The 22,486-nt window shown below is 41.4% G+C and overlaps 1 protein-coding gene across 1 annotated transcript in view; it reads left to right on the top strand.

Moving 5' to 3' along the window:
* The window catches only part of FRMPD2 (FERM and PDZ domain containing 2), an 84,737-nt gene that overhangs the window by 11,503 nt on the left and 50,748 nt on the right, over positions 1 to 22,486 (top strand). Inside the window, exons 7-12 of the mRNA XM_006916946.1 lie at positions 330 to 465; positions 2,261 to 2,332; positions 4,579 to 4,753; positions 14,563 to 14,710; positions 15,350 to 15,488; positions 21,860 to 22,015. Of these exons, the coding sequence (XP_006917008.1) occupies positions 330 to 465; positions 2,261 to 2,332; positions 4,579 to 4,753; positions 14,563 to 14,710; positions 15,350 to 15,488; positions 21,860 to 22,015 (826 nt within the window). The remainder of the gene's footprint in view (positions 1 to 329; positions 466 to 2,260; positions 2,333 to 4,578; positions 4,754 to 14,562; positions 14,711 to 15,349; positions 15,489 to 21,859; positions 22,016 to 22,486) is intronic.

The raw sequence follows: 22,486 nt of genomic DNA, 5'->3' as shown, positions 1-22,486 counted from the left end.
GCGCGCGCGCGCGCTCGCACGCGCCTTCAGAACTAGTCTTCCACTACTTCCACCTCCTTCTTTGGCCAAAGTAAGCCACAGGCCAGCCCAGATTTAAGAGATGGGAAATAGGCTCCACCTCTTGATGAGAAGAGGGACAAAGTCACATTGCAGCCTTAGCTTCTCTGTGCCTCAGCTTCCTTATTTGAAAAATGGTATGGTGCCTCCTTCATAGTGTGAGGTGAAGATGAAATGGTGTACACTCCCTGCCCAGCTGAGTACCTGTCTATGGTGGGCTGGAAGCCATTTCTACTGTTAATCATTCCTCCCCTTCTCTGCCCATTGGCCAGTGCTCTTCCAGCTGAAGCTCCCCAGGACCTTCAGGAAGGCAGGCGGCCCAGCTCCGGATCCACTCTCTCCATGGCAGTACAAAACTCACAGCCAACAACTCCTTCTCAAAAGCGTTTCCTGCAAAGAAAGGGAAAGGTGAGCAAAGAGGATCAAAGGACACTCCCCAAAGAAGTTTGAGCAGAGAGCTGTGGATGGCTGACACAGCAGCTGAAAATTGGCAGGGTTCTCTTGGGGTGTCAAGCTCCCTGGTCTGAGATTTCCAAAACTGGACTAAAATAAACCTGAAAGCTGCAATTCAGGGCAATATATGTTTGCCCTGTAGATGCAGTGTAGGATAGAAGGCTGAAGATGCCTGGTTCCACCTTTCAGGAAGTTGACAGCCATGGTGTGGCATGGTGACAGAATAAAGTAGGTGATTAGACAGCTGACAAGGCTGAATGTACTTGGAAGTGGCCTTCTGAACCAATGGGAAGTGCAGGAGTAAAGATGTGGGTGAAGTCCAGGCTGACAGAGAGATGGGTGACCAGTGGTCTCTGCAGTGTGCTCAAGCCTGTGGGGACCTCCTACCCGTCTCAGGCAGGCTGGTCTCTGTTGAGGGGTCAGTTTGCTAAGCCAGTGCTGGACAGTGAGTTTGGGATGGTCCAAAGATGCACCTTCTGCCACTAAACAGCTCTGGCATCAGCCCTCAGAGCCACTTCTGGTACTTAGAATAGCACCCTTATCTCAAAGTACAATATTACCATTAGCTGAAATACTGTTTTAACAACCATACAGTGTTGCAGCAACCCTGAGGGCGATCAGTGCCCCCTGGAGCTGTTACAAGTCCCTCCCAGGCAAGCTGTTCACTGAGGAAGCTGCCTCTGCCAGGCCTTCTGTTTTAGCATCTGGACCCTTTTGGAACTTCAGACCCAGATGCCCCCAGAAGGCTTTGTCTGTCTGCCTGTGGCAGAGAGATTTGCTTAAAGCCCCTCAACAAATTAGAGACGAGTTGAACCTGGAGTAGCCTTAGGGCATTATTTTCCTGTGTGGCCCTGGGCTCCCACACTCCCTGCCTAGTCCCTGCTGCCCTCCAAGATCACTCTCAGGTCCTCATGAACTTGCGGGGCGCAGAAACGGGTTCAGGAAAACTTTTTACCTTCTTTACTTTTCTTTCTCATTACTCACTAAAGACGTTTCTACTCCGGACTCTCTCAGGATACAGGTCACGCCTGGCTGAACCTTTGGCCTCTTGAGACAGGAATAATGCTGTGTACTCTGGGGACACATTAGAAGACCCACCCAATCTTCTCATTCACTGGTGTTGGACATGGGCGAGTTTCTTAACCTCTTAGAGCCTCAATTTTCTGCAAAATAAGTTGAGAATATGTTACCTCACAGGTCGATGGCTGGGTCTAAATAATCATGGATATTAAAGTATTTCCCAGGTCACAAGTGTGATACAGACATAAAGTGCTGTGAAACAGAATGGCCGCCCCTACATGCTATTAATTCAACATCCAGAGCTAGAAAAATGTTTCATCTAATCCAAATATAAAGGTATTTTTGTTTAAAAATCTTCTTATTACATATAATATATATTTGTACTATATAAGCTGTTTTATAATTTTGATACATACATACAAAATTATGTAACTGTGCATGAATTATGGCGCTTACAATGAAGTAGACTCCCAACTTAAGAGCTAAAACATCACCTAAACCACAATACCCTCCTATTAAGCTGCTGCTTTCAGATGCCTGGCCTAGGTAAGGCCTCAGCCCTGTTTAGCACCATGTCACTGAAACCTGTTTCTTGTTGACTCTGTGGAAGGGAGTGCTGGTAGGTTGTGGAGGGATGTGAGCCCACAGGGAAACCCAGTCCCGAATCTAGGGATCCAGCCCCATGGAATGTTGACTTCTCTACTGTGAGTGACTCTGGGTGTTCCCCCAGTTTTCCAGGCCGGAGTTCATCCTGCTAGCTGGAGAAGCCCCTGTGACTCTGCATCTGCCTGGATCAATTGTGGTAACTGCCGGGGTTAGACTGAGCAGGGCAGGAGGGTGGTGAGGGAACTGACCAGATGGGCAGGCCTGGAGGCTGACTGAGCTCTGACTGGGGTGTCAGGCTGGGAGGGCCCCAGTGGTTCTTACTCTGTCCTCCAGGCTCTGCCAGAGACCTTTTTGCTTCACATCCTTTAGTACTTATACCTTTTAAGAGGAATCTTTGTGACTTTTAGTTAAGTCCTGCTTGTTCTTCCAGACTCAACTCAGCCTTCATCTCCTCATTTAGTCAGAAAATGTTTAAGCATTTAGTAGGTTCCAGACACTATTCCAGGCCCCAAATCTATGATGTGAACAAAAACGCTCTTCTTCATCTGGAACTTACATTCTGCAATTTACACATTTGTCTATTTTCTGGGGTAGAAAAGTCCATCTTCCTCCTTTTGGCTCTTGTGCCCCAAACCAGACACATTGTAGACCCCCAAAGGGGTTGCAGCCTCTGTGTGGAGAGGCACTTGATACCTGAATTTGGGGTGAGTGAGAGGCTTGTCCTTGCTGAGCCGATCTCAGAGAGAGCTTTGGTGCTGCTGGCCCAGAGTGGGGACAGCTGTTGCCATGCTCTGCTCTGAGATGTCTTAGAGTATGTGGGCCTAATTGGGACCCTTCCTGAGCCAGCTTCTTACAGAAGAGAAGTGCAACAGTGGAATATGAGCTTGTGGCTGCACTGGATGTAGGGTGGCAGAGGTCACAGGGTAGGAAGGGGGAAGGGGAGGCCAGGCAGGTTTTGGAACACAGGCAGCTCAAACCTATAGCCAGAGGTGGGTAGATAGGACCACTGTGAGCCCAAGCTCTGTGCAGGCTCCACTGTCCCATTAGACTTCACTTAGAAAACACACATTCAAAGATAATAATTAAGATTTCAAGAAGGCAACTACACAGCATTAAACCCAAGCACAGGGCCCTTCAGAGCACATGGGATAACTCCCGCACTTCCCCCTGTTCCAGCCTTGATGCTGCCACAACCTGGGACTCGGTTGCTGGCCACCGGCTCCATCTGTGTTGTGCTGTGTTCTCTTCTCTTCTGTTCTCTTCTGTTCTCTCCTCTCCTCTCCTCTCCCTTCTCCTCCCCTCCCTCCCTCTCTCCATCTCTCTGCATCTCTCTCCCTCCCTCTCTCCATCCCCCACCTCTCTCTCGTGGCCCCTGCACCCACATGTTATCAGGTGTACAGCAGGGTGGGAATCATGGTGGTTCAGAGTGTGCCATGTGATCAGCTCTGCCCAGAATCCCGTGGGAATGCCCTCCCACAGGATTCTCAGATCTGTACTGGTCCCTGGAGTATGGGGGCTACCCTGGGTGTAAGGAGGGTCAGGATGTGACTGTAGGCATCTTGATAGTCACGAATGGACTATTCTCTAAGAACTTCCCTGGGGAGGTCCGGGCCAGGCCCAGGCTGGGCTTTGGGGTACAAGCTGCCATGGGAGCAGAGAAGAGAGAGTGTAACTGTACATTCCAGGGTACAGCTGAGGGTCCTGAGCCTGATCTGGAAGACTCATAGGAACTTACCATGTAGAGACAGAGGGGAAGAGCATTCCAGGCAGTGGGCAGTATGTGCAGAGACACAGGCACACCAGCCTGGGGGTCGGGGGTGGAATGATGAGTCTTTCTGTGCTGCTGAGCAGAGGCCGCTGTGGTCAGGGTGAGGCTGTGTGAGTGAATGAATCTAGAATTAATCTGAGTGGGTGAAGAGGCAAAAGGCTAACTGCTATGAGTTTTTGGCTGAAATTCTGCTGACCCATTTCTTGATGCATAGTAATCCCCTTGCTCCAACCCTCTCTCTTCACTGGATCTTTGCCAGCCCAAACTCATTCTGCTGTGCTCTGGGGGACAGTATCAGGTTGAGGGATACTCGAGGGTGTGTGATTCATTGATAAACCACACCTTTTAGACTGCAGAGCCCAAGGGGCAGCTGAGCTTTCTGTAGGGGAGAGACATCAGTGGGATCTGCCTTCTTGGCCCTCTTGGCTTCTGCAGAGCCTGGCAGAGAGTGTGGATTTGAGTTCTGCTCTGCCTCTTACTATCTGTGCCACCATGAATAAGTAAGTCCCTTACCATTTCTGAACCTCATTTCTCATTGCTGAATAGTATCGAAAACATGCTCATCTCTTAGGGTTGTTTCTCAGTGACATATAAAGTGCTTAGCATAGCAGCTATCCAATGGTAAAGACTCCATGTCTTGTAGTTGTTGCAATTGATGCTATTATTGTTTTCAGACCAAAAAAGGGAAATCCTGTTTGACTCTCAGAGACCTCTGTGTGATACTGCTGAGTGGGCAGTGTCTGGAGGTGAAATGTGACATCACGTCTACAGTGGGGGCTGTCTTCAATGCTGTCATGTCCTTCACCAACCTTGGGGAGCTCACCTACTTTGGCTTGGCTTATCTGAAAGGTAAGTGTCTCCACAGCTGGCCTGGTGCCTCAGATAACCCAGGCATCTAGGTACCTGAGTACTATTCCTTCTAAAAAAAATGCTTGAGACTGGGACACCTCACCTCGCATACTTAGACATTAGTTAGCATGGCGAAGTCTTCAAGTGCTCACGTGCAAAGTGTCAAGTAAGTGCAGAAGATTGTTATGAAATAGTGCATGTGGGTTTCTGTGATTTGCTAGATCTGGTTGAGCAATCTCAATGCACTGATAAGCAAATGTTAAAAATGTTAAAAAAATATTTCCATCTAGGTGGGAATATAAAATGGTGTAGCTAGTGTGGAAGACAGTGTGGTGGCTCCTTAAAAAATTACAAATATATTTACCATATGATCTAGCAATTCCACTTTTGCATACATATCCAAAATAATTGAAAACAGGTTGCTCAGAGATACTTGTATGCCCATGTTTGTAGCAGCATTATTCACAGTAACTAAAATGTAGAAGCAACCCAAGTATCCATTGATGTATAAATGGATTAGCAAAATGTGGCATATACTTACAATGAAATATTATTCAGCCTTAAAAAGTAAGAAAATTCTGACACATGCTATAATACAGATGAAGCTTGAGGACATTGTGGACATTTTCTTGAGGACATAAAACTAGTTGTGAAAAGACAAATACTGTTTGATTTCAATATATAAGGTACCTAGAGTAGTTAAATTTAGAGACAAAGTAGAATGATGGTTTTCAGAGATTGAGGAAAGTGGAATGGGGAGTTATTGTTTGATGGGTATAGTTACAGTATTACAAGATGAAAATGGTTCTGGAGATGGATGGTGATGGTGGTCGCACAATAAGTGAATGTACTTAACACTCCTGAACTTTACACTTAACTGTGATTAATATGGTAAATTTTTTGTTATGAGTATTTCACCAAAATAAAAATATTTAAAAATTTTCATCTAATCACACAGGACTAACAGGAAATCAGCACACCCACCCTAAGTTAAGAATCCGTTCTGAAGATCCTGAAAGAAAGTGGTTTTTATCTTTCCACCTCTGCCCTTTATTAAGGGTCTTTTCAATTCTATCAACTACAAATATGCCTTTGCTGTAGTCAAAGCCCTTTAACCACCTTGTGGAGGAATGAGAAGCAGACCAAGCTGGGATAATACGGACCTTCAGGTTAAATTCTGGCTCTCTCAGCCCACCTTCCTGGGTATCATAATCTTGGTTTGCTCTTCTCCTATCTCCAATGGGAGAAGCTAGCAAGTTTATTGTGGGATCATTTGGTGTGCCACATGGGTAGGAGGGAGGCTTTATCTCCCCATAGTTCTCAGTAGACTAAGAAAGATCTCTCTCTCAAGTAAAAAGGACAACCATTGCATGCTTTGATCTGATCAGTTGATGTTTGCCCAACCTTTGTAAAGTGTGAATAGAAGAATCTTTAAGAAACATTGTATTTTCATTGATCTGTAATATGCAATTTAAATAAAATCAGTATGCTTGCTCTGGGAGTACAACCTAAGGTTTACCTCCTACTACCTCCTCCTGGCCCGTTGTCAGCCCAGATCCTTCCCATGTGAATATTCTACAGCTGCTTAGCTGGGGTCTCTTGGGTAAATCACTCAAATGTGACCAGTCTGGGATTTGGATATAAACCCACTTGGGAGGGTTTGCCAGCCAAACTATAATAGGGACCTGCCCATTCCCTAGAGAGAAGTGACTCTAAAGGAAGGCTGAGTTGGTATGGGGAGTCAGATTCTGCTGCAAGGACTGAAGGCACAGAAGGCAGGTTTAGATGAGATTTTTTTTTGAGTTTTCGTTAAATGGCATTTCCATATTTATTTACCGACATCTGGTACTTTTTCATTATAAAAAGCCTCTTGTGTCCACCCGGCCTCATATGGGTGGTAAACATGGTGGAAATCAGTTGACATATGATTTGGGAAGCTATTTATCAAAATCATTATATTCACTGGGAGAAGGCACAAAATGGCATAGATGATAGAGGTGCCTCTGGACACTTCCTACACAAAGCCATACTAATAAGACCAGGAGACTTAGGAGCTTTGCTTAGTACATAGAAACAGACACAGAGAGGCAGCTAAATGGGAAGACAAAGAAGCAGAAACCATACGAGAGAGCAGAGCAGAGATCTAGGAATAATGAAGTCAAACAATCTAATAGATGCAGAATTCAAAATGCTGGTTATAAAGATGCTCGATTAACTTAGAGGAAGAATAGGTGAACTCAGTAAGAACTTTAACAAAGATAAAAAACATAAAAATGGAAATGGAAATTATAAAAAAGAACCAATCAGAAATGAAGAATACATTATCTGAGATGAAGAGTATATTAGAAGAAATTAATAGAGTGGATGAAGAAGAGTATAGAACCACCAATATAGATGATGGGAGCCAAGGTTACCCAATCAGAATGGCAAGAAAAAAGAAGCCAAGAATATAATAATAGTTTAAGGAGTCTTTGGGACAAAGTTAAGTGTAAAAACATCTGTGTAATAGCTGTACCTAAAGGAGGAAAGGGAGAACAGGAGTGGAGAAGCTATTTGAAGAAATAATGACGGAAAATGTCCCTAACCTGGTGAAGGAAATAGATATACAAACCCAGGAAGCTCAGAGAGTCTCAAGAAAGAGGAACCCAAAGAGGCCCACACCAAGATACATCATAATTCAAATGCCAAAGGTTAAATACAAAGAGAGAATCTTAAAAGCAGCAAGAGAAAAGCAGTTAGTTAACTACAAGGGAGCACGCATAAGACTGGCAGCTGATTTTTCAAAAGAAACTTTGTAGGACAGAAGGGCTTGGCACAAAATATTCAACCTGATGAAAACTCAGGATATACAACCAAAAATACTTTATTCAGTAAAGCTATCATTTAGAATCAAAGGACCGATAAAGAGCTTCCCAGACAAAAATAAGCTAAAGGAATTCATCAACACCAAGCCAGTATTATAGGAATTGTTGGCAGAACTTCTTTAAGAAGAAAAATGTATCAAAATCATGAATAAAGAATAGTAATAACTGCATTCCTTTCAACAAGTACCTCTAATGGAAAAAAATTCAGTGCTTCAACTAAAGGATAGGGTAGCTAAATGGATAAGGAAACAAGACTCCTACAATGCTGCCTACAAGAGATTCACTTCAGATTAAAAGACATACACAGACTAAAAGGAAGGAGATGGAAAAAGATACTGCCTTGATGGACCTAGAGGATATTGTGCTAAATGAAGTAAGTCAGATAAAGACAAATACTGTGTGACTCCACATACATGAGGAATCTAAAGAACAAAAATAAGCAACAATAACAACAAAAATGAAGCAAGCTCATAGATACAGAGAACATTTTGAGGGATATTAGAGTGGAGGGGAGTTGGAGAGTATGGTGAAAAAGGGCGAAGGGATTAAGAAATACAAATGGATAGTTACAAAATAGTCATAGAGAGATATAGTATAGCATAAAGAAACTAGTCAACAGTATTGTAATAAATATGTAAGGGTGAAGAGGGATACTAGATTTAGTGGGGTGATCATTTGAACTCTAATCACTATACTGTACAACAGAAACTAATATATTATTGTATGCCAACTATAATTGAAAAAACTCATAGAATTGTACAATGTAAATATGAGCAACCAATCATCTATTATATTTCAATAAAGCTAGAGAAAAGTTATTATATTCACTCCTGACTTTTTTTGAAGTCATGCACCCCAAAAGTATTTTTTAAATTAGTTTTTATTTTTTAATTGCAGTTGACATTGAATATTATTTAGTGGTTAGACATTTGTATAATTTACAAAGTGATCTCCCTGATGATTCTAATATCCATCTGGCACTAATACTCATCTGGCACCATACATAGTTATTACAATATTATTAACTATATTCCCTGTGCTGTACTTTACATCTCCATGACTATTGTGTAAATGCCAATATGTGCTTATTAACTCCTTCAACTTTTTCACTCAACACCCCAACCCTCCTCTCATCTGGCAACAGTCAGTTTGTTTTCTCTATCTACGACTCTGTTTCTGTTTTGTTTGTTCATTAATTTTGTTCTTTAGATTCTACACATAAGTGAAATCATATGGTATTTGTCTTTCTCTGTCTGACTTATTTCACTCAGCATAATACCTTCCAGATCCATCCCTGTTGTCACAAATGGTAAGATTTCATTCTTCTTTTATGGCTAAGTAATAGTAAATTATATATATGTACCATATATTCTTTACCCAGTCATCTATTGATGGACACTTAGGTTACTTCCATATCTTGGCTATTGTGAATAATACTGCAATGAACATAGGGCGCATACATTTTTATGAATTAGTGTTTTCAATTTCTTTGGATAAATACTAAGAAGTGGAATTGCTGGGTCTTATGGTAGTTCTATTTTAAAATTTTTTGAGGAACCTCCAAGATGTTTTCCACAGTGGCTGCACCAATTTGCAATCCTACCAACAGTGCATGAGAATACTTTTTCTCTACATCCTTACCAAATCTTGTCTGTTGATTTATTGATGATGGCCATTCTGACAAGTGTGAAATGATATCTCATGTTTATTGGCGAAATGTCTATTCAAGTCCATTTTTAATTGGATTGTTTGTATGAGTTCTTTACAAATTTTGAATATTAACCCCTTATCGGATATATCATTGGCTAATATCTTCTCACAAATGGTAGGTTGTCTTTTCACTTTGTTGACAATTTCTTTTGCTGTGTAGTTCCCTTTGTTTATTTTTCTTTTGTTTCCCTTGCTTGAGGTGATACATCAGAAAAAAATATTACTAAAACCAACGTCAGAGTTTATTGCCTATGTTTTCTTCTAGGAGTTTTATGGTTTTGGGTCTTGTATATAAGTCTTTAATTCCTTCTGAGTTTATTCTTGTATGGTGTATAAGGTGGTCTAGTTTCATTTTTTTTTTTTTTGCATATGTCTGTTCAGTTTTATCAACAACATTTATTGAATAGACTGTCTTTACCCCAGTGTATATTCTTGTTTTCTTTGTCATAGATTAATTGACTATATAGAAGTGGATTTATGTCTGGGCTCTCTATTCTGTTCCATTGATCTATGTGTCTGTTTTTATGCCAGTACCATGCCATTTTGATTACTACAGACTTGTACTATAGTTTGATATCTAATAGCATGATATCTCCAACTTTGTTCTTCTTTCTCAAGATTGCTGTGGCTATTTGGGGTCTTTTGCAGTTCCTTATATATTTTAGGATTATTTGTTCTAGTTCTGTCAAAATGCCAATGGCACTTTTGACAGAAATTGCATTAAAATATAGATTGCTTTGGGTAAGATAGGCATTTTAATGATGTTAATTTTTTCTATCCATGAGCACCATACATGTTGCCATTTATTTGTACCTTCTTCAATTTTTTCTTCAATGTCTTATAATTTTCTGAGTACGGGTCTTTTATTTCTTTGGTTAAATTTATTCCTAGGTATTTTTTTGTTTTTTGATGTAACTATAAATGGGATTATTTTCTTAATTTCTCTTTTTGATAGTTCATTATATAAAAGTACAATAGATTTCTGAATATTAATTTTGTATCCTGCTACTTTACTGAACTGATCGATCAGTTATAATAATTTTCTGGTAGAATCTTTAAGGTTCTCTCTATATAGTATAATGTTATCTGCAAATAATGACAGTGTTACTTCTTCCTTTCCAATCTGGATGCCTTTTATTTCTTTTTCTTGTCTGATTGCTGTGGCTAGGACTTCCAATACTATGTTGAATAGAAGTGGCAAAAATGGAAATCCTTATCTTGTTTTTGATCTTAAAGGAAAAGCTTTCAGCGTTACACTGTTGATTATGATATTGGCTGTCCATTTGTCACATATGGCCTTTATTATGTTGAGGTGTGTTCCCTCTATCTCCACTTTGCTGAGAGTTTTTATCATAAAAAGGTGTTGGATTTTGTTAAAAGCTTTTTCTGCATCTATTGATTGATCATACGATTTTTATCCTTTATTTCATTTATATGGTATGTCATGTTAATTGATCTGTGGATATTGAACCAACCTTGCATCCTAGAAATAAATCTCACTTGATCATGGTGTATGATTTTTTTTAATGTATTGCTGAATTCAGTTTGCTAATATTTTGTTGAGAATTTTTGCATCTATATTCATCAGAGACATTGTCTTAAATTTTATTTTTTTTAATGATGTCTTTGTCTGATTTTGTAATCAGTATAATGCTGGCCTCATAAAATGAGCTTGAGAGCCATCCCTTCCCTGGAATTTTTTGGAAGAGTTTGAGAAGGGTAGGTATTAATTCTTTGAATGTTTGGTAAAATTCACCCATGAAGCCATCTAGTCTGGGACTTTTGTTTGTTGGGAGTTTTTTGATTATGAATTCGATTTTGTTAGTAGTAATTTGTTTGTTCAGATTTTCTGTTTCTTCCTAATTCAGTCTTGGAAGATTGTATGTTTCCAAGAATTTATTCATTTTTCCAGATTGTCTAATTCATTGGCATGTAGTTATTCATAGTATTTTTTTATAATCTTTTGTATTTCTGTGGTGTTGGTTGTCAAATCTCCTTTTTCAGTTTTGATTTTGACTATTTAGACCCTCTCATGTTTTTTCTCAATGAGTCTAGATAAAATTTTGTTTATCTTTTCAAAGAATCAGCTCTGAGTTTCATTGATTTTTTTCCTATTATTATTTTAACTCTATTTCCTCTTCAATCTTTATTATTTCCTCTCTTCTACTCACTTTGTGCTTTTTCTTTTCTTTTTACAGTTCCTTTAGGTGTAAGTTTAGATTGTTTATTTGAGATTTTTCTTTACTTTTTCTTTATTTTATTTTATTTTATTTTTTTGAGGTAGGACTGTATTGCTATGAATTCCCTCTTAGGACTGCTTTCACTGTGTCCTATAGGTTTTGGGTTGTTATATTTTCATTTTCATTTGTGTCAAGGTAACTTTTGATTTCTTCATTGATATCATTGTTAACCCATTAACTGTTTTGTGGCATGTTATTTAATTTCAATGTTTGTCTGTTTTTCAGGTTTTTTAAAAAAATAATTGATTTCTAATTTCATACCTTTGTGATCAGAGAAGATACTTGATATGATTTTGATTTTTAATTTATTGAGACTTCTTTTGTAGCCTAACTTGTGCTCTGTTGGAAAATGTTCCATGTGCACTTGAAAAGGATATACATTCTGCTTTTATTGGTTGTAATGTTCTAAAAATATCAATTAAATTTATCTGGTCTCATGTGTTATTTATGGTTACTGTTTCCTTGTTGATTTTCTGTCTAGAAAGATCTGACCATTGGTGTCAACGGAGTGTTAAATTCCCCTACCATGACTGTATTTTTGTCAATCTCTCCTTTTATGTCAGTCAATATTTGCTTAAAATATTTAGGTGCTCCTATGTTGGGTGCATAAATGTTTAGTAGGGTTATGTCCTCTTGTTAGATTAATCCCTTTATCATTATGTAATGCCCTTCTTTGTCTCTTATTATAGCTTTTGTTTTAAAATCTATTTTGTATGATATAAGTATTGCTACCCTAGCTTTTTTTCATTTTCCTTTGCATGAAATATCCTTTTCTATCTCTTTACTTTCAGTCTGTATGTGTCTTTCAATCCGAAGTGGGTCTCCTGTAGACAGTGTATGTATAAGTCTTGTTTTCTTATCCATTCAGCTATGTCTTTTGATAAAAACGTTTAATCTACTTACATTTAAGTAATTAGGATAGGTTCATAGTTATTGCTATTTTATTATCCATATTTATGTTATCCCCCTTTTTTTCCTGAAGAAGTCCCTCCAACATTTCTTCTAATACTGGTTTGGTGGTGATTAACTACTTTAGTTTTTTCTTGTCTGAGAAGCTCTTTATCGCTTTCAATTTTAAATGATAGCCTTGCTTGGTAGAGTAGTCTTGGTTGTAGGTCTTTGCTTTTTCTCCGCTTTAAATATTTTATGCAGGCCAGTCCCTTCTGGTCTGCAAAGTTTCTTTTGAGAAACCAGCTGACAGTCTTATGGGAGCTCCCTGTAGATAAGTAACTGCCTTTTCTTTGCTGCTTTTATGATTCTGTGAGTTAATCTGTGTGTGCACCCTTTAAGAGGATGCTTGGTTTTTCAGCAGCCTTCTCTCTCACCCAGGAGAATGGATTCCCATTGATTTTCACTGTCAGAATTTGTGGGGATCCTCTTCCTGGTACTGATGCTTTGTGCTGGGGAGCCTGATATAGGGCTGGGAACCCTCACTCCTCAGGAAGGACCTCTGCAGTTGAGATATGTCATTTCTCAACCACCACAAATGGTGGTAGGATCAGCTTGTTTCAAATCTCTGCCCTTCCTACCAGTCTCCACATGGTTTCTACTTTAGATCCTTAATTATAGGACTTCTGGCTAGTCTTCAGATGGTACTTTAGGTTGGTCTATAATTTAGTTGTAATTTTGATGTGGTCCTGGCAGAAGGTGAACACAGCATTTACTTATTCTTCCATCTTGGCCAGAACTAGATACCCCTAAAATGTATTAAGCACTTAATTTTGTTTTTCTATTGTTAATTATTTTCATTAAATTAAACCAGTAATAAAACAGTTTGCTAATTGGAAATTAGTCTATATTGTTAAAATCAGACATTGGGCACTGTACAGTGTATGTTATTTGAACTTCTCTGGACACCTTCTTTCCTCTCTCAAGCATGCATATGCTTTGGGGAGAACCTGGTTATCTTTGTGGAAGCTTTGCCTTCCAAAACTTGGCACAACTTTTGTGCCCAGATCACCTTTGGGATGAGAGTATAGAGCATGGAGAAGAGTGTGGGGGCAATGCAGGCCTGGAACAGACCTGCAGAGTTCCCAGAGTAGTGGGCAGGGTACCCAGGCAGAGAGTGGAGGGAGTCTAGTTTTGCTTTGATGAGAGCAAGGATGGAGGCAGGGCCTTCAGTGGCTGGGGCTGATTCATCCTGGAGGTGCTCGAGGGCAAAATTAATAGGAGTTGAAGTCCTGAGCTTGGATCGGTGGAGTTTTCAAGCTGGCAATATTCAGGTCAAAAGGCAAATGTGTCTACTTATGCCCTTAGTCAGCTCAGGCTGCTATAACAAAATGTCATACACTGATGCCTTTCAAACAATAGACATTTATTTCTCACAGTTTTGGAGGTTGAGAAGTCCAAGATCAGGATTTGAGCAAGGTCAGGTTTAGGGCCCCCCTCCTGGCTTGCAGACCACCTTCACACCATATCCTCACATTGCAGAGAGAACTCTTGTGTCTCCCTCTTATTATTACACTAATCTCATCATTAGGGTCCACCCTCATGACCTCATCTAAACTGAATCACCTTCCAGAGGCCCCACCTCTAAGTATCATCACAAGTGGAGGTGGCATTAGAGCTTTAATATATGAATTTTAGGGGAACACAAACATTCAGTTCATAACATGCCCATGGCTGGGGACTCCTGGGCTCCATCCAGTTGACGCACAGGGCCTGGGCCATAGCAGGAGTGGAATAAATACTCATTCTTTTGTTTTTCATTTTATCTCCATAAGATGGTAGCAGGAAAGCAAATAGTAGTGATACCGTCTCTAAGGGAGATAATCACACTTTCTCCTCTTGGTGCTGAGTTTCTCTTCCTTGACTTTCTCTTGTCTCCAGCAAAGGTCCCGTAGTAGCAGGTGTCCAGGGGAGTTTCTTCCTGCTTTCTCCTGCACTCAGACAGTTTCTGTTTGATCCTTCTGGGCAGGGCTCAGGGCTATGGATCTGAGGGGTGGTGCCTGCTTGACTGCTTTCCCTTTCAAACACTCTCTACTTCCATTATCAGGCAAAGAGTTCTTTTTCCTGGACAACCAAATAACATTATGCAAAATAGCCCCGGAAGGCTGGAGTGAGCAGCCACAGAAGACCTCCTCAAGAGCCTTCACCCTCTTTCTGAGGATCAAGTTCTATGTCAGTCACTATGGGCTGCTCCAGTAAGTGCTTCAGACTTGTATCTTTGTTCCTTAAGGGATATGTATGTCCAGGCTGACATTAGAGATAATAGATGGAAAATGCTTGGTGAACTGTAACTTATGTATAAATAACAATTATTGTGGTTAATATTCTTTTGATAGAAAAGGGGGAAATTCAGTCAGGGTTTGGGGGCAAGCTCTGGCCAAAATATGAACTTGCTCTTTTGTCTCAGACATACTCCACTCCAGGTCAAAGTTCTCCCTCCCTTGTCCCCAACATGCCTCTCCTGCAGAAGCCCAGTCATGAGGATTAAAGAAGAGGGTCATGGCTTTGAATTTGGTCACAGCCTGTTTGTTCCTTTGCTTACTAAAAACACCATCTAACTGAATATCAGTCTTCTTTCTTGAACCACAGCAACACACATATCCGTGGGTGCTGTGTGAAGTGCATGCTACAGAGTAGCCCCCAACTGTGGCAGGAGGCATAGTATGTTTAAAAGAGACTACACTTGTCTAACTGGCATTTCCTCTGGATTCTACTGGCTTGTATCCTGCCTTCTCTCCTTTTCCTCCTTCCTAGACTGAAAAAATCTTCTGTGTTTAGTGTTCTCCCTCCCTCTCAGCATTCCAGTGGCCTTTATTTCTGCACTTCTTTTCCAGGCAGAGCTGGACAAGACATCAATTTTACCTGCAGCTTCGAAAAGACATCCTAGAGGAGAAGATGTACTGCAATGATGAGATGCTGCTACAGTTGGGGGTCCTAGCCTTGCAGGCTGAGTTTGGCAGTTACCCTGAGGAGGTAGGAGTGGAAACCTGGGGCCCTTGGTTGGGTCATCAAAGAAGCAGCTATAGGACAGGAGGAAACTGTTAGAAATATGGAGACTGAAACTTTGAGAAGTGTTGTTAGCATCTACCACTGAGATAGGGGCAAACTGCCTCCATCCATCCATCCATCCTTCCATCTGCCATCCATCCATCCATCCATCCATCCATCCATCCATCCATCCAACCAATAAGCATTTATTGAGTGCTCTTTGCTAGCACTCAATAAATGCTTATTGGTTGGATGGATGGATGGATGGGGATACAAAAATGAACAAGTCAAGTTTATGAATTGTGATTCAGTTCTTAAGGTCCCTTCTAACAATGGTAATTTACTAATTTTTTGAGTTATCATCATCATCATCATCATCATCATCATCATCATCATCATCATCATAATCAATAACAGCCAACCTTTATTAAGAGATCACTCTGTACCTGCCATAGACCTAGACATTTTCTGCTGTGTTAATTCACTTAACCATCAAAACAACATTGCAAAGTTGATACTCATTTTCTGGAAGAACAATCTGAGACTTATGAGGCAAGAAAATTGTAAAGTGTAAATTTTAGCGCAGGTGTGTCTGACTCCAAAGTCAATGCTGGTTCTGCCAGCTGCACTGCTTCTCAAATGGCCTCTCTAATCTTGTTGGCCAAGCCCTTGTCCCTGAAGCAGAATCACATGTAAGTTTCTTTAATTTAATTTGCCTACAATGGTCCTATGTTACAGTCTTCAGGGACTTAGTAGAGGCTACTAGTTATTTAATTTGTAGATTCATCAACATAGGGAGAGATAATGCTAATGTATTTATTATCTTAATTAGGATTTAAAATGAAGATGCCAAGCAGGAGTGAGGGAACAACCAGATGAGCTATGACAGAGAGCAGAGCAGCTTTTCTCTTGGGTCCATTAAGTCCCCCACCCATATTCAAGATGAAGAAAAAGGGGCTTGGTGAAAGAGCTCAATAAAGACTGAGGATGTGACCCAGCATTGTGGTGTGGCATCCAAATGTGGAGTATGTTTCTGGCTGCATCAGTAGGAGAAGAAAGAGAGATTAAGATCCCACTGACCTCTTCCCAGGTGACCTCTCAGCCAGTGCACTGGGCTTTATCTTGGAAGGTATCACCACTGTCATATGACAAAAACTGAGTGCCTATGGGGGGCACTTAATTAGGAGAAGAGGTTCTCTAAAGAAGACCTAAGAGGTGTGTGAAGGAAGAATCCATTGCTTGAAAGGAAAAATGAAGTTTAACCCTTATGTCCTTGAGCCTTTGAATGCTTTCTCAGTAGTGTCTGCGTGTCCAATCTGATCTTAGCCACCCTCTAAAGCCATCCCACAGCTTTCCTGGCCTCTCCACGATGGGAGAAACCCTCGCTACACCCTCTGGACACTTTTGAATATCTCCTCCACACCCCTTGTCCAGGTGATTTCGCAGTGTTCTCTTAATAGCAACTGACAGAAAAGCAAACTCAGATTGGCTTAAATAAAACATATAATTTATTGGCTTGCAAACCTGAAATGTCCAGGCCTTCCTGCCCCTTGACAAACCTCCAGTCCTGTCATTGCTGACCTTTGTAACTTCCTCCTGTTTCCTTGGACTCCAGGGCTGGGGAGCCTAAGTGTGCCTACAGCTTGCTGGGTACAGGGACTCAAATGGTGTTGGCAGGACTTGGGCTTCCTGCGTCTCTGGGCTTTGGCTCTCCTCAGTCAGGTTTGCTTCAGTGGCTTCTGGATTTCACCCTTTAGATTGCAGCCCAGCACCAAGAGAATCCTCTTTCTCTGGAATGCCATAGAAATCCTGGTGTTCTGTTTCATTGGTTCTGTTAGGGTCATGTGCCTACCCTAAGCCAATCACTGTGCAGGGAAATGCTGTGCTCTGGTTAGTTAGACTTAAGTGACATGGCCACCCTAGGAGCCAAGGGTAGAGCTTACACTAAGCAAAATGCTTGCACTGAGAGAGAGGAGGGGTGGTTCCCATTTCTAGAAAAAAGGGGGATGGTTGCACCTGACCAAAAATATATGTCCACTACCAGTGAACACTTAGTGGTCAGGAATGCTATATCTTTGGTGAACGACAATGATGTATTTAGCTGAAGTTTTGAGTCCTTCTGGGGATATCTGGGTCTGGCCTTGTGTTGTAGGTTGAATTGTGTTCCTCATAATTCATCAGTTGAAGCCCTAACCCCCAACACCTCAGAATGTGGCTATATTTGGAGATGGAGATCTTCAAAGTGGTGATTAAGTTAAAATGAGGCTGCCTGGGTGGGCCCTAACCCAATCTAACCGGAGTCCTTATAAGAAGAGTGGATTAAGACATACAGAGAAACACCAGGGATGCGGGAGAACAGGGGAAAGACCATGTGAAGACACAGTAAGGAGGCTGCTGCCCACAAGCCAAAGAGAGGCCTCAGAAGAAACCAATCCTGTTGACACTTTGATCTTGGACTTCTAGCCTCTAGAACTGAGAAAATTAATTTCTGTTGTTTAAGGCACTCATAGCAGTCTGTTTTCATAGCAGCTCCAGCAAACTAATATACCTTGAGTCCGTAAGGGAGAAGCTGCAGCCACTACGAAGTGTGGAGGCCTTGACACAGTTCTGTGTTCTTAATTCTCTCATGGTATGGGGTGGAGAGAGCAAGGGTGTGACCTCAGTCACAACTTGTCTGCTTTGTCCCAGTAACTGGGTTTAAGAACAAGGACAAACTCAAGAGTCGAGATGGTTCTTTGAGAACAGTGGCTTTCGAATGTTTTGTGCCATGCCCTGTGATAAAGACTTAACACAAAGACTTAACTTTTGATCTCTGGATTGAGATACAGGTTGTTAAACCTAAGATCTTAACTCTAGCCTTAGAGTTGGTGGAAACTGTGGTCCAGGTCCACTGAAGGCAAATGGGAGCCTGAGTAAGACCCCTTATTCAGGCCTACATCCTTCTTATAGGATCATTTGCCCCAAGGCTCAAAGGATCAGGTCTGTCTCTAGGTGACCCATTTAGTAACTCCCTGCACCTTTCCAGTTTCTGATCTCACTCTTCCCCTGCCTTATCCTGATCTCATCCTCCACCTCTGGCTTCTCTCCCAGATCTGGCCCAGCCTCAACTGCTACAATTGCCTTGGAGACCAGTGGTTCTGAGTCGCTCTCTGCTGCCCCCAGGTGGCAGACCTTTTCCCCTTACCTCCTGCGTAAAGGCAACAAATTACATAAACCCATTCATTTGTACATCCATTTGCTCAGTCCTAATTTATGGAGGGCCTGCTGTGTGCTTGGATTCATCTAAGCCTATGTCAAACCTGCAGAGCCAGTGTTATTTCCATTTGCAGTAGAGAAAAATTGTGTCTCTGAGGTTAGGTAAGCTGGCGAGAACACAGCCAGGACTCGCTTCTAGAGCCTTGCTTCTTTATGCTCCAGGCAGTGCGTTGAGCACATCAAAGGATGTTAGAGGAGACTCAGAGAGGAGAGCCTTTCCGTGTGTCTCTGTCATTGAGTGGGCAGGTTGAAAAGGCTGCCAGTCCAGAGAGCTGCAGATATTTCACTGCAGCCCTGGCTACAACGGCTGTGAAACCATGTGGCATAGCCAGTCCTATCAGGGAGGAACGTAGTGTGCCCTCCTAAGGGGTTTGCATTTTGTTTGAGAAATGGTTCTGGTGTTGGAAAAAAAAAAATAATTTAGAAACCCCTGTAGTGAAAGACTGAGAATTCTAAGCAGAGAAGTGACATGATTACATTTGCATTTTAAAAAGAGAGACAAAGACAATTTGGTATAAAAATAAATCTCCTTAATCACATCATTGTAGCAGAACAACTTTTTTCTGGGTGACTTCTCTTCCAGCCTTTGATAACATGTGGAGGTTTTATATGGTTGTAAACACTGCCACATTCAATTAGCATTGTGCTTTCTTTTTTTATGGTAAATGACTTCCTGTGGCTTCCTAATTCTTGTTTGGGCTGGCTACATGTTACCCATAGCGGGGCTGGACCTCCACTCATTTATCGGTTCTCTCATTGTCAGGTATCACCTAGAAGTGCTGTGTAAGTGGTAACTACTACTATTATTATTCTAGTTGCTTCTAATCTTTGTTTGTTTCTTTGTATGTTTCTTTATTTGTTTATCTCTCTCTCTCTCTCTCTCTCTCTTTTACAAATGGTATAGAAGTAAATGTGCTGGAGCTTTTTAAGTTCCATGTTGACTTCTTCTCTTGGACATATTCCTAGCAATGAGATGTTGGGTCAAATGTCTTAAATATTCCTAAAAAATGTTTGATAGACTCTTTTTTAAAGAGAAGTTTTAGGTTCACAGAAAAATTGAGTAGAAAGTACAAAGGTTTCCCATATACCACCTGCCTCCACACATGCCCAGCCTCCTCCATTATCATTATTCCTGACCAGAGTGGTACACTTTTTACAATGATGAAACATCACGATCACCAAAAATCCAGTTTACATTAGAGTTCCCTCTTGGTGTTGTACATTCCATGGGCTTAGACACATTTATAATGACATATATCCACCATTATAGTATCCTACAGGGTAGTTTCACTGCCCTAAAAATCCTCTGTGCTCTACCTGTTTGTTCCTCCTTCTACCATTAACCCCTGGCAACCACTGATTTTTTTTTTATTGTCTTTATAGTTTTGCCTTTTCTAATATGTCATTTAGTTGGAATCATATGGTATTGAGTCTTTTCAAATTGGCTTCTTTCACTTAGGAACTTAATTTTTCTCTTTGTCTTTTTATGGCTCAATAACTCATTTGTTGTTAGCACTGAATATTCCATTGTCTGGATATACCACAGTTTATTTATCCCTTCACCTACTGAAGGACATATTTTGCTTCCAAGTTTTGGCAATTGTGAATAAAGCCACTATAAACATCCACGTGCAGGTTTCTGTGTGGACATGTTTTTTTAACTCCTTTGGATGAATACCTAGGAGTATGGTTGCTGGATCATAAGGTAAGAATATGTTTAGCTTTGTAAGAAACTGACAAACTGTCTTCCAAAGTGGCTGTACCATTTTGCATTGCCACCAGCAATGAATGCAATGATCCTATCGCTCCACATCCTCATCAGCACTTGGTATTGTCAGTGTTCTGGATTACAGCTATTCTAATAGCATTCTGAATGCTTTTTTTATGCAGTAGATTGGTGAACAATTTCTTTTGTTTTATGTTTCTGAGCTGAGCTCAGAACTGGTATGGACCTGCCTTAGGTTGGATGATTCTTAATCCACAGCCACATGGGGTCTGGTCTGTGCCATACTAGGAGCAGGGGGATGTAGTGGACATTGTGCTGTTTCTTCACATCCCCTCATCAGGTCAACTTGCCCATCTTCCACCTCACTTTGAAAAGGCCAGATGTTCCTGGCTCCCAGCTTCCTTCCTCACAGGTAACTGGGTAGTTTCCCTCAGCTGTGGGGAAATATCTTGCCTAAGATTAGGTAGGAGGGGCTGCATGAGACCAGGATGAGCTGAATCAGGAACATAAGGGTAGGGTCACTTTCTCCCTATGCCAAGTCCTGCCTCCCTCATTCCTTGCAGTGGATCCCAAGAATACTCCTTTAAATTTTCTGCATATCTATCTCTGTCCCAGAGTCTGTATTAGGGAACCCAGCATCAGGCAGAGGCGATGCCTCTTCCAGCCGCCCTGGTGGGACTGCAGCCTCAGGTTCCTGAAAAAGCAGACTTGAAGAAAGTTCAGGCCTGTGGCAGGGAGGGTGTGACAGATCTTCTCTCATTCAAGGGGCAACTTCTTGATCACCTTCTTGTGGACAGATAGTGTCACAGCAAAGACCTCCTTTGTAAAAGGGAACAGTCCACTAGGAGCACGTGTGCATGGAAGCACTAAATGAATAAAAAAGAAACAAAGTTTCAGGGCCAGGGTTTTTCTGTGCCTTTTGGGTAATAGTATGGTGGCATCATGCATCATGAAATGTGTGAGGGCTTTGGATGACCAAATCTTATTTCTGTCACTTACAAGCAATGTGACCTTGGCCCTGTTGAATGACATCCTTCTTCATTCATTGTGTTCATCTTGGCAACGGCAATAACAGTGCTGTCCCTGTAGGATTCCTATGAGGATCAAAAGAGCTAATATATTATGAGGACCACTGACATACAAAAGAGGCTCAAAAATGGGTTATTCCTCTCTTCTCTCCCTTCTATTTATGTCATATGGTTTGGCTCAACTTCACATATGGTAGAAAAAAGATGTCCCAGGTGAGCACTTCAAAGGAACATTCTTGCCCTGGATCCCTAACCTGGGTTTTGACTGCAGATAGGCTTCTGTTCTGCTCAGGGTCACATAGAAGGCATTCTGGTTATGCCTCTTTACTTCTGTATCTTATTTCCAGCAGGTAGAGAGGAAAGCCTATTTTCGAGTTGAAGATTACATCCCAGCAAGTCTGATTGAGAGGATGACTGCTCTCAGGGTCCAAGTCCAAGTCTCAGAGATGCACCGTCTCAGTCCTGTGCTCTGTGAAGAGGATGCTGAGTTGGAGTTCTTGAGGGTGAGGCCATTGTGCCCTTGAGAAGGGGTGTTGGTGTTCAAAGGCATGCAATCAGCAATCTCCTCTAAAGCCTTTCCTGGAGACTGGATGTACGCAGACCGATGAGGAAGTACAAGCAAGGGACTTGATTCTCTGAGAGGAAGAAAACTCCATCACCCTGTAGGGCAAAGAGAGGCTTCTGGAAGCAAGTGGCATGGGAAATGATCCCAAAAGATGGGTAGAATTTAGTGGGCTGGGTCGAGTATGGCAGGTCATTTCTTTAGCATTAGAGCTCCCAGTCATTTTTCTGTGAGCAGGGTGACCACATTTCTTCTAAATGACATGTGGGACAACTGAAGTACAAAATTGACGTGTGAGCCAAAAGCGAAGCCATTGGAAGATTCCAAATTTGCAGACTTCCAGACAACTGTCTTCAGCACAACAGAAATAGTGTTGTCCATGCATCTGGGTGCATCTCTGGTCCACTCTTTC

Source organism: Pteropus alecto, unplaced genomic scaffold, assembly GCF_000325575.1.
Source record: "Pteropus alecto unplaced genomic scaffold, ASM32557v1 scaffold287, whole genome shotgun sequence".
Classification (NCBI taxonomy): domain Eukaryota; kingdom Metazoa; phylum Chordata; class Mammalia; order Chiroptera; family Pteropodidae; genus Pteropus; species Pteropus alecto.
Note: the sequence above shows the minus strand (reverse complement) of the source record. Positions and strands in the feature narration are given on the sequence as shown.